This window comes from Rosa rugosa, chromosome 7 (assembly GCF_958449725.1).
Source record: "Rosa rugosa chromosome 7, drRosRugo1.1, whole genome shotgun sequence".
Taxonomy (NCBI): Eukaryota; Viridiplantae; Streptophyta; class Magnoliopsida; order Rosales; family Rosaceae; genus Rosa; species Rosa rugosa.
Genome location: NC_084826.1, coordinates 29,045,641 through 29,062,227, shown reverse-complemented (window position 1 = coordinate 29,062,227; position 16,587 = coordinate 29,045,641). Strand labels below are relative to the sequence as shown.

General features: G+C 36.7%; 1 protein-coding gene and 1 long non-coding RNA gene across 9 annotated transcripts; one reads left to right on the top strand and one right to left on the bottom strand.

The window, feature by feature from the left end:
• The first annotated feature begins 3,211 nt into the window (after window positions 1–3,211).
• Window positions 3,212–4,119, top strand: LOC133721670 (transcription factor UPBEAT1). Its single transcript, XM_062148352.1, has one exon. The coding sequence runs from the start codon at window positions 3,580–3,582 to the stop codon at window positions 4,000–4,002; it is 423 nt and encodes a 140-aa protein (XP_062004336.1). The 5' UTR covers window positions 3,212–3,579; the 3' UTR covers window positions 4,003–4,119.
• A 3,753-nt stretch (window positions 4,120–7,872) lies between these two features.
• Window positions 7,873–11,997, bottom strand: LOC133721929 (uncharacterized). Of its 8 annotated transcripts, XR_009852388.1 has the most exons (8): window positions 11,171–11,997; window positions 10,387–10,512; window positions 9,566–9,652; window positions 9,408–9,473; window positions 9,080–9,137; window positions 8,499–8,589; window positions 8,280–8,354; window positions 7,873–8,176 (listed from the first exon to the last, which is right to left on the bottom strand). It is a non-coding gene; the product is annotated as an uncharacterized LOC133721929 (long non-coding RNA). The 8 variants fall into 8 exon arrangements; XR_009852383.1 differs by having other exon boundaries at window positions 8,280–8,589; XR_009852385.1 differs by having other exon boundaries at window positions 7,873–8,354.
• Window positions 11,998–16,587: the final 4,590 nt, after the last annotated feature.

Here is a 16,587-nt window from a genome sequence, read left to right as displayed (position 1 = left end):
GACAGATTGTCATCTTGAATGGTTTACTCATGCTCCAGAATTAGTACTGGATGCCCTCATGTACGATCGTAATCGTATCTAATAATATTCTTCTTATTTTAAAAAAAAAAAACGACAATAAATCCAAAAGTGATGAAATTTTCCAAAAAACAACAACAACATCCTTTTTACTTAAAACTCATCATTTTTTTTCATGCCAAAACCCAGATAACGTACGCCACCATTCACAACCCAAAATCAACTCAAAAATCCCATCTCGGTCATCCCAACTCAAGTTGTTTACAGAATGGCGAAGAAAACAAGGCCAATGTCGAAAGGAGAGGCCTTCCCAAATTGGGAAGCTAACAAATGATGATTTTGTGTGAATTTGGGTATTGGGTTCAAGGCTTTAGGTGCTTTCCATGATTGGCTTTGAACCTTCATTCGGAGTCGGATCCTCCACCTCCTCAACAACCACCACCACCACCGCAGCTTCTACACCTTCGTTCGTTTCAATCCCTTCATTGCCGGTTCAGGCTCCACTCAATCCTTGTTCCATTCCATTATCCAATTTCTTGAACATTTAGGCACAATTAAGAGAAAACTGACATATTCTCATTGCAATTCCTCGTTAATTTGAATTGGCATAGAGAACAAATTTTTATTTAAACGGGTCAAATCGAAAAACTAAATCTGACCCAAAACGAATCAATTTAAGCCAGAAAAATTAGATTTCTTCCACCAAAACAGGTCAAATCGAAGATAAGAAGATAAGAAAAAATAGAGAGAGAGAGAGATATAAAAATGCTTAGAGAAAAAAAAAATAATGAATTAACATACAAATATAATGGAAGAAAATACCCTTCAAATTATGCCAGCCGGCAGCCTCCGTCGGTCTGGTCAGAACTCCAGGTACCATTTTGAAGTTTTTCAAACTTGAGGTACAAAAGTTTAGAATTGCTTAAACTTTAGGTACTGTACGGATGAGTTTCCCTATGTAAACAGTTTAAATGTAGTAAATCTGTCGTCAGTATTGTAAATTTAATTCAAAATAATCGTGAACTATTTGTTAATTGTACATTTGGTTTACAAATTCATATTTCGCCTAAACTAATTGATGATGAACTCAGTTTACCAAACCCATTTTTCGGTACACTATTTACGTCTATATTATTAACATACAAGTGATACAACGTACATATTTTTTTTAAAAGAAGGATCAACCAATAATGCATTGCATCACCTATATGCATGGGATAGGATGATCCATGTGCATAGCCGTCACAACGTTTGTTGATGAATTGGTAAACTGAGTTCATCACCAATTAATTTACGTGAAATAACATTAAGTAAACCGCAGGCCAAAAAGGGATTATGACAAGAAGATCCAAGACACTCTCTACACATTCCAATCCTTATATGTCCCTTATAATATGTAATTAGCCAGCACAACCCCCTTATAATGATTTAACTAATTAAGTAGCCTATCAACCGTCGATGGTATGTGAAGGCATGAGACCTGTTCTAAATTGTTCCACGTTGCATAATTAAGAACCATTCCATCTTTCATATGGACTTTGTATATAAAGCTGGCCAGATAACTAGATATCATGAGTCATGATTACAAATGCTCAATGGTAGCCAGCAGCACCATATATATGCATGTGCTTCATGTTCTCTGGCTCATGCTTAAGCTGCTGTTAGACACTGCAAATAATTGGTTTGGAGGGGAAAATGCTGGAATCACGTACTCTACCTCTATTATATTATATTAAGAGACTTTAATTCCATTAGTTTGGTGCGCAAGTTAAAGGATTAATTGCTGTTAATTAGGTTTACTTTGTTCGAATGTATAATGTAGACTAACACTAAGACAACATGGCATACCATATGTTAAGCGTGTGGTAAGAATATCATAACCAATTTTATAAAGCACAATCTAGCTACCATGGGATTTACTGGAGTTCGAGCATAGAAATTTTTTCTTAAAAAAGAGTAAATCAGTGAAGCTAAAATTCTAGAGCATGGTATACTAGGCGTCCTAAAAACATGTTCACATACATACCGTAATGAAATCTCGTAACGCAGGATAGACACATGCTAATAAGTAGTACTACATTTGCTGATCCGACAAAGAGATATGCATAAAAATAAACAATTAATGAACAGTGAACATATTATCATCCGAGAAAAAGAAGTTTGTGCTGAATAAATGATAATATCAACAACTCATGTCTAGGGCTTCAATTGAGCCTAATTATAGAAAATTAAGCTACTCATCATTACAGCTAAATTCTAAAAGAGTTCATGATAGAAGAGGAAAAAAAAAACGACGGGATCGGAAGAGCGACCGCTCATATCTGTTATCTTGATATATCTTGCATTTATTTTGTATTGTAAATCTTATATCATAACTAATTAATCCTAGTCCCCCCATGATGCTTAGTTGATTCTCAAACTCTGAAATGATACCGTTTTGGGCATAATCACTAATCGAATTAAACAAAATTTGTTAAGGATCATTTATTACATATAAAAAAATTAATTGGTGTTAATTTTTGTTCAGCACTGGTAATTGTCTGTGTTTTCATTAATATTAGTCCATGGAGAAATTATTTCTGCTGACAAGAAGCAAAGATATATAAATTCAGGGAATTAATTGATATATTCGTGCAATATATCCATTTCAATCAAAAGCCCGGTATCTCCACCGAAAGTAGGAAAAGAATTGACAGAATTAGATGCATATGCATCTTTGTCTCTAAGGTTGTCCAAGTCTTAAGTTTCTTGGGGGTACTATGATGCAGACATGTTACAAACATGGTTTGCGAATTGTTTTTCTAAGACTTTACAGACATCAATCATCGCCTTGATGCAAATTGGGGTTCATGAATGTCAGAACCAAATCTACCTTATCCCAACATTAAGATCTAAACTGTCCATTCTTCTCAACCTCAAATATGGACAAGTAAGTAATCCCTCCTCATTATAGTTTAGTTTATTAGAGGTTTCCTGCCTTGAAACAAGGCCGGCCTAACCACCATACATGAATGAAACCTAGCTAGCCTAGCTAGAAGTTTAATTATAAATGTGGGATGCCATGTTGATTTGAGCTGGAATGAGGAAATTAAGGACCCCCCCCCCCCCCCCCCCCCCAAAACCCTAATTCACATTATATAAAGCATTGAATTCGGAAAGTGGGAGGAAGAATAATCCAGGGTGTTCCTCAGGGGATGGGTGGTGATGGAAGGGGTGGTTTAAAGCTTATAAGGGGGATAGCTTCAATTAGGTCGTTCTGTATAAGAAGAAGAATCATGTGGTTCCATGTGGAGAACATGCCCCAAAGTAACTAGGGTACACTTGGCACCATCCGATTGAATTATTCCCCAATTCCCTCGGAGGCCTTCTGTGAAATTGTCCTGTGGGCCCTACTCTAATCCTTAATGGCCACCAACCCAAACCTTCCATATAAATCCCCCCTCATCCTTCAATTTCTGATACAGGGTTTTGTTTCTATCACAATTCACAACCAAATTTGGCACTTGAATTAGCAAGGCAAAAAAGGATAATTAGTTCTTGCTTGAAATCAAGTTTTTAATCATGGCTTCTCATCAGCATCCCCTCTTTGTTTCCCTTAATTTGAAGAGTATGGTCCAAGAACATGAGGAAAAGTCCTACTCAGATGGGGCGTTGTGGAACAATGTTCTTCAAGGAACAAGACAGAGGGTGATGACGACCACCACCAAGAGAAGTGGAGTGGTTTTGAAGAACAAGAAGAGAGCAGATGGTAAAAGGATTCTGAAGAAGAGAAGGAGAAGCCTCCAATTTGGAGCAAGAAGGGAAAACAATGGGATCCGAAGAAGGGTGAGAACCTTGAAGAGACTGATTCCGAATAGTGATTCCAAATCCGTTGGGGGTTTGGACGGACTATTCAGGGAGACAGCTGATTACATTTTGTCTTTGCAAAGTAGAGTCACGCTCATGCAGATGATGGTTAAGGCATTGGCAGATTCTGATGAGTAGTCACTCATTCATTTCTGTAATTAAAGAATAGTATTCTTTGCTTCTTTTAATTTACTTTTTATTTATTCTTACTGTTTAATCTCTTGTGATTTATAAATATAGAAGCTTGTTTCTAAAGTTCAGGTTCGTGCATAGATGCTTGATCTCATGCCAACAGTTCACAACAGAGCTTGGTCCCTTTAATTATTTGTGTGAAAACTATCCTGGTGATATTGTTAAGTGATAAATTTAATTAGATAATTTACTTGCATCTGAAATTTACTGTACATACGAATAGCTTGTCTACTTATAAGTCTTCTGGCTCTGGTCTGTATTTTCTGGGGAATTAAATGCTGACGCTCAATAAATATATGTTGGTGGAAGGGAACTGTGGTACCAACAAAACCAACTTTTTTGCAGAAATATGAATATTCATTTTGTTTTGTTGTTCGAATTAATCTCCAACGCTGTGACCTTCTTATGGAAAACTAATCTCTAGATCGAGTAAACCACACGCAAAGGAGGCTCTATATATACTTGTTGATTGATTCCGAAAAATACCAAATAATTAACAGATAATCAGAGAGCCAAATTAATAGGGAATTCAGAAAGGATGGTGATCGATCATCAGGTCGATCCTTAACCGGTGACTTACCCTAGCTTATTCCATTTAGACTCATATATGTTATGGATTATCTATGGATCTGCTAAGCATAGAGACTCTGCCTCGTGTGTGGTTCCATCTATGGTTACGGACGAGGAAAATATGGCTCTTATTAGTGTTCCTTTGCCGGATTAAGAATGGACAACCGATAAATTATGGATCTTGATAGTGCCCTGGTTCGAACAACTTCAATATTAATGTTCATTTCTCATGTGGGATGTCGAGGGTGCTGATGATCTAATTAATATAGTGCAATATTTATTCACCGCTAGTCAATTATTGTCGGCATTTTTCAACTCGGGCCTAGTCATTGTACTTCCAAAGTTTGATCGGATTTATACCATCCTAATGCTCACCAACTTTATTTTGAAGATATGTTCCGAAGAACTTTGCCCTTCGTTTATCTTTCCAAGCCTAACGTAGTCATTTATCTTCACCAACAACTTATATTCATACTCGCATCATTTCGAATTGTATTTTGACAACTTTGAGTGCTTCAATTTACTAGATTTCACAATGTCATGGAGGAAATGTGATTGTCATTGGATTTACTGCTTTATCTTCTCTCGTATCAATAGTTAGGCGTCTACCTCCAAGATGCGGGAAGTCTGAACACGATAGCAAAAGGCTCCGTCAAGCGTCGAAAGCCATATGAGATGAGCTAGAATCCACTAGCAGTTACAGGCACAACTGTAAGAAACATAGAGAAACTTCTCTAATATTTGGTTTTTTTATTGATAACTTGAATGAAAATTACAATCTAAGGGGTGTCTTATATAGGGCACATAGCATAAACCTAATACAACTAGAAAACAAAAATAACAATTTATTATAGACTAAAACTAGGAAACCTAATTAAACCTCCTTAAATAAAAATCAGAAATAGAATCCTAGATACTAAAGAATATTGCGCAAATATGTAATTGGAATCCCAACCAAGATTTTGCTCGAGAATCCCGATATATCCAAAATAGTAATTTATGATTAATTCCATCATTAAGAAGCCTATTTCAATACCAATTTCCAATATTCAAATTATTCTTCTTAATGTGAAGACGCTTCTTTCTTTTCGAGATTCTTTGTTGAAATTAGCTAAAATCTTGTCCTACATCAGTCTCCTCCACTTGAAAAGACCTCGACCTCGAGTTCCTCTTGAATGCAGCTCGATCATTAGTAGGGATAAAACATGATAAGCCATCAACTTCAATATTCTCAAAATTAAAAGATATCACCATGAATCCAATACCGTAGACAAGTTTAGAATAAGCATCTTGAAACTTGAACTCCTCCACTTGAAAAGGAATGGGCATTGACTTCTCCTTGGGTTGATCTTGAACACAATTAGGCATGCATGACATGGATATCGATGTGATTAATGAATCATCTTCCTTGTCTTTAATGAGTTTCTCTTCAATCTTCAAAGTGGCTTCTTCATGTTCCTTTTTACACACCACAAGATGGTCATTCTTGATGTCTTCCTTCCAGGCTTGATTTTAATGTTGTGCGACTCCCACCTAAATAAATACGTGTTGCCTTTGCAATAACCACCTTTGACTCTTTCATGCCATGGTCTTCCAAAAAGCACATTAGTGTCGTCCATGTCAATCACATGACAAGTAATCTCTTGTTTATAAAATTTTCCCACAGAGACAGGAACTTTACAAACCTCTGTTACTTGTGCATATTCATCCTCCCCAAATGGAATCCAGTATGGATCACTCAGCTTCACTGTCGGTAATTGAAAATAATCCACAACTTTGTTTGCTATAAAGTTCACTCGTAGACCACTGTCAATTATTACCGAGCATACCTTGTCTTTGATGATACATGTAGTTCGGAAGTCATCGTAATCTGGCCTTGTGAATATCCAACGTTCCATGTTTCTTCTTCTTCTTTTTTTTTGGATTGATGAGGTTGTCCTAGGGCGAATCCCTTGGCGTGTTTCTCTTCAACTAAACTTTCTTTGATAGATACTCTACGACCAGCGTCGTTGAGGTTGGTGGTAGTGAACTTCTCCCTTGGATCGTCGTCTGCTAAGGAGCGGGCGATACCTGCTTTGATACCAAATTATGCAGGAAGCGTGAACACGATAGCAAGAGGCTCCGTCAAGCATCGAAAGCCATATGAGATGAGCTAGAATCCACTAGCAGTTACGGGCACAACCGTAAGAAACATAGAGAAACTTCTCTAATATTTGGTTTTTTTATTGATAACTTGAATGAAAATTACAATCTAAGGGGTGCCTTATATAGAGCACATAGCATAAACCTAATACAACTAAATAAAAAGAACAATTTATTATAGACTAAAACTATGAAACCTAATTAAACCTCCTTAAATAAAAATCAGAAATGGAATCCTAGATACTAAAGAATACTACGCAAATATGTAATTGGAATCCCAACCAAGATTTTGTCCCAGAAACCAGAATATTCAGAAACAACCAAGGATATATATATATATATATATATATATATATATATATATAAAGCATCAACACAATAATCACTACTACACAAAAGCCTTCACACGACGGTTTAAAACTGTCGTCTCACGTTTTACATTTCCGTGGTCTATCGAGGCGTCGTCTGATGAAACGCTGTCAGACGACGGTTTTTAACCGTGGTATACCGATCATTGAGTCGACGGTTTGCAGCTAAATTCGTCGTCTGATAGACCGGCAGATCTGCCGACATGCTGTCGACAAGTTGTCGACAGAAATATGTCGTGGTGTGACTTCTACTCATACCACAGTTTTTAGGATTCCAGCGTGGTGTGACTTTTACTCATACCACGGTTTGTAGGATTCTAGCGTTGTGTGACTTCTACTCATACCACGGTTTTTATTTTTAAGACGTTGTGTAAATTGTATACACACGACAGTTCTTCCAGCATAAAATGCGGTGTGATGACTTAAAAATTCAGTGCGTGCGCTTTCACACGACAAATATAACTCTAACCGTTGTCTTGTGACATTTGAGACGATGGTTTTTGCTTACTTGTTGTCTGTGTGTGTATCCAACAATGATATCAGTAAGAACCGTCGTGTGAATTATAGAAATTTTGTTTGATTCCACCCTATAATCCTCATCATACGACATATTTTTCTATATATTGTTGTTGTAATGGCAAGATTTAGATTCTGGAATGAAAATGACCAAAAGAACATAAAATTAATCATAATAGATAGTTGTTATAATCCCATAACAATCTAAACGGGTCTGATAATGCAATTGTATCTACAAAATAAGAGAACAGAAAAAAATCCAAGTCAAGTTCTATTCACTGATCTCCTGCTCTTCTTAGCTTTTGTCTTCAAAAGTAGGCTTCACTTCATAACATTGGCACTCTCCATGGCCTAAAGAACAGTAATGGGGCTTCCTCATTGAAAGAGTTCTAGGATGTTGCAGTGCCCCAAATACAGGAAGTTGTTGTGCTAATTATACAGCAGCCAAATACTCTCATTTGGTGCTCCAAGTACTTACATTTACGGCAGCTACAGCATTCTCAGAATCCACCGCTGCCTCACTGCTGCTAACCAGACAAGAAAATAAGCTTAGCAGCTATGCAAAGAATAAAGTTTTAGTCTATATATGCACGTCCTGTATACAATTAAAAAAACTATTAGCTTTACCAACTGGTTTACAGAGTGACAATTGGTTTACTCTCAAGGCTAATGGAAAGTTACATTACCGAAGGTATGGGATCCCTGCAATCAAGTGCTAATAAGACATAATGAAAAGTATTCATCAATCATCATTCTTGCATGAAGCAAACAGTTCTAACTACTTGCACAATCTCCTTCTCTTTGTGAACCGAAAATTGAAAATTCATGAGAACAAAGTTCACAAACCTTTAAGGTTGTATTCAAGTTATTCCTCGCATTGCTGAGAAGCTTTATCTTATCATGGTCTTCAATCAAAGTTTGGCATTCTTGACATAGCCTGATGCAGAAGGAAATCATATCAACCATCAAGAACAGATTAATGTTGCACAACGACTTATAAAAAGCATCTAAGCTTCAGAATAGACAATAAAATAATCATGCAGCTACTTTCCGAGTAGGCCAAGAGAACATAAATAAAATATTGATACATAGAAAAGACTTGAATGCTTAGAGGAAGAATAGAAAAGCATATTCACTTGTAAGAAACAGAAACCAAAATCAACTGATGTAAATGAATAGCAGACCCTATCCTACTCCACCAAAGCTTTAGAATACCTTTGAGCAGCGACATATATATGCAACAAAACAAGCATATACTATCTAGGCACATGCCTATTACAATAATCACTAAGAAGGAACAAAAGAAAATTAAGGATTTCTCAACAGTCATGCTGAGAGTTTAGTCCAGAAAAAAATAAATAAACTTACCAAGTAAGGATTTCTCAACATAGATGTCATCAGAAAAAAAAATAAATAAATAAACTTACCAAATAACAGTTGAAGTTGAAGTTGTTGTCCAAGCTCTCTCCAAGCTAATCTGCAATGCTACAAAAACAACCCTATGAATAAGCAGTCACTTTCTCTCCCATTGCTTCCAAATGCTAACACTTTTAATATATATTTCCAAATACATTCACAAACAATTCATTTAATCACTATTAATCAAACATCAAAACTGCAGATTTGATAGAAAATAACAGTTACAAACTGCAACCAAACAATTAATCAGGTCAAAACAACAACAAGCTTGCATTATGTGCACTCTATCAGATCTGTTTATGTAATGTTTATGGTGTCATAGTATACTATACTGACCTCTTATGAAAATATGAGCAAAACCACATTTATGTTTTCACTTGCACGCCATAAAGAGAGTGAAATCTGCACATCAACCCCCCAAGGCTCAGAGGTAACAATTTATAAATAAAAGGAAGGGATCAGAGAAAACTGAACTAGATATTAACAATTTATACCATCGAGCATCAAGGCTCAGAGGTAAACAATTTATGCAGCAACGTCCCATACACCTCCAGAACTCCTGTTAAGGAGAAATTTTACACCTGCACAGGAAGAAAGGAGTCTAAGAGCCCCCATAGCAATTCACAACTAAATGGAATGAGTTTCAGAGAAATGAAAAAAAAAAAAAAACATATTAACTACGACTCTGACCAGAAACCAAAACGAAAATAAAAACCTAGCCTAAACTACTCCGATTTCAATGAAATTTTATATACACTAAGTTAACACACTGACCTAGATACTGGTAAATTTTTAGGGATTTTGGAGATCATTTGTTATGCTAATTATTTAAAAGAAAACAAAGCATAAAAACCTGCGAAAACAGAAACAGAAGAAATAAGCAAGAAAACAATCAAAACAAACAAGTTAAAGACAACCAACCCACTCCAAACAATCAATTGGAGTATTGGAAAGGAATACATATTTGATTGGCATGAAGAATAAGGATTGGGGGTTGGGGGAGAGACAACGGCGCCAAATCCCCAATGTCATCTGTGTCTAATTCAAATTCCCAATGCCAAATCCATTTTAAGTATTCCACCTGAAAATAGTCAACTGCATTTTGTCCCAATTGTCTATACTTACAAATCTCAATCATGCAGCTACCGACATGAAATCCCTCAAGTAATAACAAATGTAGCAAACACATTCCAGGCATAGGCAATACAATTAACTCTTAGCTATGTAAGTGTGGTAATTAAAGATGGTTATAGGCGGTGAATGCAGACTACTTCAAATTTCAAATTTTCAGTTATAAACCATGATTGAAGCGTACCGTAAGAGGTTCTCCCAGGTAGAAATGTCATATTTCTGCACACGATATCCAATGAAGGCACAAAACATTCCCAGTTGGGAGCAAGTAAATAGCTATACAGCCTATACTCACAGGGTCAAACTTTGTCTGCAAATAAACCATATATATGTTACTAAAATGAACACCAAACTAATTTATTTTTTTTAAATGAATACCAAACCTAATGCAACAAGCTGAACAAAAGAAAAGGAAACAGTTTAACAAAAGCAAAAGCAAAAGCATTCACAAGCTCCTCTGCTAGTTCTATCAAGATTCATGTCCACCTATCTATATTGGTAGAACCCTACATATTTCAGAGATCCAATAACATTGAATTGCAGCCATCCAAAAAAACAAAGTTGGATTCTTTACACACCCCACATATGAATTCTGAATTTGGGCATCAAAATCCAAAATTCAAGATACAAATGTAAACCCAGGAGCAAGTGCAGAGACACCATACTCAACTATCTATGTATGAAAAGCAAATGAAGCGACACCATACTCAAATGACTATCCATGTATGAAAATCAAATGCAGAGACACCATACTCAAAAACAGATTACATTTCTCAAACTCATTATAAACTAGAGAGCTTTTAACTTTTTACTTCTTGAGTGACGAACCAAAAAAGAGGAAACACTTGCAGACATCTTTATGACATAAAGCATCATCTATCTAATTCAATAACAAAAACAAGGATGCAGTAACCCAGTTAAGAATCCATAGGCTAAATAAAGCTCGATTGACACCGAAACATATATACCTTCTCCACAGGGAGACTTCCTGGTGGTAATGTGCAGAACCTTGGTAGGCATCCTCACTGGTCCCTTCACCCTAAGCCTCTTGTCCTTGGCACCGCGAACCAAATCAGTACAAACTATCAAACAAAACAGATATCAGAACAACAGGAAATTGAGGTTGAAAATTGAAACCCTAGAAAATTGAGGATTTCGAATTCAGCAAAGAATGAATGGGGATCTGGCCTCGTCGTTGTTGAAGGAAAGGTACCTAAAGTCATTGTGTGGGTTGGTATGATTAGCCAATGGAGAATGTTGTACAGAAATGGTAGCAGAGATAAAATTCTGGGGAAATCAAAGAAATTTAGATTTCCAATCTCAAAACCCAGACAAACCTACTATGCTACCTCATAACAAAATTGATTTGAGAGTTCGATTCAGATCTACAGTCGCCAGAACTCAATTTCAAACTCTCACGAGACCAACCACCGCCTGCAAAGCTACAACCATTGCCAAATCGAATCCAACACTACCGCCGAAGCCAATCGAAGCCACAAGCAACCAAATAAAGCAACAATCACCACCGCCAATAGATCTGAAGAACCCTACAGCAATGGGAAGGGAATAACCCTAAAGCGATGGGATGGGAAGGGAAGCGATTTGAAGAACCCTTGAAGCAGAGTTGGCTCTAATCTTAGCATTGTCGAAGAGTGATGGTTGCGGTCGGGGTCGGGGTTTGTCTAAGAGTGATGGTCGTGGTCGTGGTCGGGGTCGCGGTTTGTAGAGGAATGATTTTGTTGAATACAAGTTGTCGAGAGAAAGGCCAAGGAAGAAAGTTGTCGACGATAGAGAGAAAGGCTAGCTATGTCGAAAAGAGTTTTAATTTTTTGCCCAAGTGTAGAGGGCAACCCCTTGTTTAGGGCACGGGCACGGGCACATTAGTTAATGGACAAGCCCCCATACAATCATGTTGTCCAAATGTTCAAATTTTGAATTTTGGGTTTGCGCTTTGGGGGACATATTTCTAATTTCTCTCTAGCTAATTGACTTAATTTATACCACAGTTTTAGACTTATCCGTTGTACCAACCAATATATGTTCTAACTTTCTTGATATCAGATGAAGCTAAAGCTTAGGGTTTGGGGTGAAAACGGGCACCACTAAATGGTGGGAAGATTGGCGCTCAAAGTTTTTCACAATCAGACCACGTTTTTATATATAAACGTCTTCTAAAGCAATACATAATTTCAGTATGAAAAACACCCGTTGGTTGAATTCATATTAGAAGACGGAAATTTTAAAACCGTCGTCTCAATAATGAGAAATTATTCACACCACGGAAAACAGTGTTACGTCGTCTGAAAGGTGTCGTGTGAAGCCTTTTGTGTAGTAGTGAATAATGTGGTAAACATCTGCGGATTTTAACTTCTGAAGGCCAAGTTTTAAGTGCACACTATATGAATATAGGGAGAGGATCCTCTCCTGAGCATTGTTTTTGCCTGAGCTGCCTGAGCTACTTGAGCTATGAAGGAGATTAAGACACGTAGCACTATGAGATCTAATGGTCTACAACTTAACTGAAATGTTCCTCTCTCTTTTAGGTTTTGTCTTTTCCCTAATCTTTCTCTGCACCCCTTCTCCTTTTCTTTTCTTACTTCTGTTTTCTCTCGTTCTCTTCATTTTCTTCTGTTCTTTTCCTTCTCTGATATAATAATCAGATATTTTTCACTATCACAGAAAACAACCCAAAATTGTAGAGAAAAATTTTCATGACTTGATTCTGGTTTATCGGAATTAAATTCTTAGATCTGAACATGACAAATCAGTTTGATTTCTTCTTCTTTTCCTTCACTGTCGATCATTCAATTATTGAATTAAGGCCAAAAATTGATTGCAGGTTGTGGCCGATTTCATCAATCTAAGAGAATTAACTGGTAGGATTCATTTTGAGGTGCATGTTGTTCTTCAATTGCTGCATTGGAGCCCTCGAGTTTTGAACGCAACCCAGATCACATATTTAGCTTCCCCTGCTAAAATTCCTAGCTGGGCTTTTGTTCTTGATCTTACTACTAAGTAAAGGTTTTTTGCTTTTTTGCATTTTGGTCGTGAATGTTGAGGTGTGATAATCACGCTGCTTAGTTTTTGACCGATTGGAGAGGAATGAGTGTTCTGGGTTTGCTCTAATGTCTTGGTAACAGTTTCGTAGAAGATTTCTAACCCAAAAATAGTTCTCACCTGGTATGAGTTTCATATCAGCGAAGGAAAAGAAGTAAAGAAAAGAAGAGAGACAGAGAGGAAAGGTAACAGAAGGGAGAAAGGCAAATAGAAAGGCAAATAAAAATAAGAGATGTAGACCATTAGATCTCATAGTGCTACGTGTCTTAATCTCCTTCATAGCTCAGGTAGCTCAGGCAAAACCAATGCTCAGGAGAGGATCCTCTCCCATGAATATATAGGCATAGTTTAACATCACCTAGCCATGTCAGCATTTCTCCTAGCATTAAGGAAGCACTAAAGATCTAGGCAATGAAATTAAGTCTCCAAAAATCCCTAAGGTCTTTATTCCAAACTCAATGGGTTGACTGACTTGAGCCAAATATAAAAAAAGAATCTATGGTGCCCGATATGGCATTGTCCAACGTGAGAAAGCTTCTAGAAGCCTTTTTGGACAAGAAATAAGGTAAACAAGCAACATAACCCATGTACACATAACCTTCAAGGATTTCTAGCCAATACGACTTAAGAACTCTTACCTTCCAATTCAGGACTATATACTACTCTATACAAACCTTTCTCTACACCATAAGAATGTATCTCTATCCTATTACTTTTTTAATATCATTACTGACTTTATCGTCGGAGGGTTCTTGGCCCGCACTACATCAGTGCCCTAATTCTCGAGGGCCTATGTCAATTTTGGGCCTATTTTGAGGTCAATATCCAAAACCTAAAAAGAGAGTCATACATGATTGGAAACATTTGTCTGTCTAGTTTCAAACACATTAAGAATTATAGAAAACGAGTTATGAGCAAAGAGAAACGCTCAAAGTTACAAATCATGTCAGAAGTGGAGACAACTATGGCTGCAATCTATTTCGGACTGATTTCAGTATTCAAGATTGCATAAACAGGTATCAAGTTATGATTTTTTTTTTTTTTTTTTGGGAATGAAAACTTTCATTAAAACAGAAACCAAAGGAAACAAGCAGAAGGACAAAGCTCATAAAGCCTCAAAGGGCAGAGGTATCAAGTTATGATTAGAAAGGCTTCTTTGTCTATTTTTCAACGCATTAGGAATTGCATCTAACAAAGGTGTGTACAGGGAGATATGGTCAAAGTTCAAAAGCATGTCAAAATTGCACCGTCACTACAATAGGTCCATGTGACGAAGCATGTTTTTCCTTCAGTTTCCATATGACGTCCCAAGACTTCAAACGGCTTGTTGATTAAATGTGCGAGCAAGGGGTAATTTGATTTCTGGTGAAAGATTTTGTTGCGGGCAGATTGGTTCTCAAACAATCCAACGAGGAGAACGAATCCTCAAGGTCGAGGGATATAGAGTACAACGAAGTCAGTCTCCACATGAAAATCAGTGCTAAAAAGGCATCAGTAGTGCTTTGAAGCAAAGCAAGTATTAACTAAGGCCTGACATGGACAATGTTTCCATTGAAGCTTAAAATGGCAACAATGACACATGTGAAGTAGCGACATAAAGAAATATGCTCCAAAAGAAGATCTTCAAATACAATGTTCATCACGGACACAAAAATTTAAACTAGTCTACATGGACTTAACACTACAAGTTCACAGAGCTATATAAGGCATAAACACTATCAATTCCAAGTTTCAGATTATAATTTGAAGTTGATCCAAAATCAATACCCACATACATGTACACCTCAGTAGTCTCACCTCATCTCTCTTCATGTCCATTAATATTGAATAAACCAATAAAATACAATCTTGCTCATAAAGGATGGTTTGACCTTTGAATAGCTGAGCATCAGTTCGATTAAACAAAGCAAAAAGCTAAAGAGTGACCCAATTTCCAGAACTGATTATTAAGCCTTAAGCTTCATTCACCACCAGATCTAGAACCAATCCCAGCCATATCACTGTAAGTCTGTAATTCTGGCAAGCCAGCAACTAAACAAGCCCCAAGGCCCCCAACATCCTTCATGGCCGTCGTCGTCTCTCAGAGATGGAAATTTGACGGAACCATTGATTGTTGTTATTGGACCGTCAACATTGGCGGCGGCTTCATGGCCTTTGATGAAGAATCGAGCTCCAATCAGCTACTTGTTGCAATTGGTGGCTAAGAATTTGACTCCAATTGCAATTGGTGATTATCTCACAAACACTTCTCCAACGGTTTGGGATCAGACTCAAATTCAAAGAGATAATCACCTCAAACAGCAGAGATTAGAAGGACGAAGCTTTGATGACTAACAATCTCAGACTTCAAGCAAAGGGAATCGAAATGAAACAATGATACTTTATTTGCCCAAGGAAACACAAATTCTTCTGATCTGGGTTTCTTTCTTTGGCCAATTCTAATATGGGTTTAAGAACTCATCATGCTTTAATTTTTTTTTTAGACATAAATAGACAATTTTGCCCTTTGAAATTCAGTCACATGCGTGTCACGTGATCATTTTCAACAGTTCCGTGACGGAAATTAGCTAGAGGTACAACGTTGATCAGAAAAAATAAGTTTAGGTATCACATTGATAACATTGTAAGTTCAGGTATCACTACTAGAATTTTGGCCTTAGACATCGGGCAGAAACCGATGTTAAAAAAAAAAAATCTACCGATGTCTTAGTGGGTGATGTTAAAGATTAGGAAAAAAAGACATCAGTTAAAAACCGATGTCCCATAACAAAATAGACATCGGATAAGCAACGAGAACCGATGTAAAACCGTTATTATAATCACAAATTGGTGTATTTAGATATTGTTAAACCTTCATATTTTTGCATTTAATGCTTGATGAAGTATAAGTCCGACTGCACAAGTATGCATTTTAACATCGTTACTCATTCTAGAAACGATGTGTTATATTTTGTTACACATCGGTATTGTTGAAGTTTTGTGTACTGTTTACAAGCTTTATGAGTACTTTCCATATATCCCGCTACTTAAGATTCAATCTACATTCTTTAGTATTATATGAACGATGTCCATTATTGTGTTAAACATCGTTTCCTTTTGTGAAGTGATGTCTTTTCCTTTATAAAACATTAGTTTTTGCGATCTACACCGATGTCTATTCGTTTTTTTTACATCGTTTCTTACTTAATAACTCGATATGCACTTAATAAAGAGATATCGATTTTTGTTTCAAATATGATGTATCGTCTCTTTAATGACATCGTTTTTCTAGTTTAATACTGATTTGAAATAGGTACATCATATCCTTTATATGAGCATGATGTCCACT

Excerpts from the sequence above, each read along its gene's own strand:
- LOC133721670 (XM_062148352.1), top strand. The coding sequence starts at position 3,580 with ATGGCTTCTCATCAGCATCCCCTCTTTGTTTCCCTTAATTTGAAGAGT.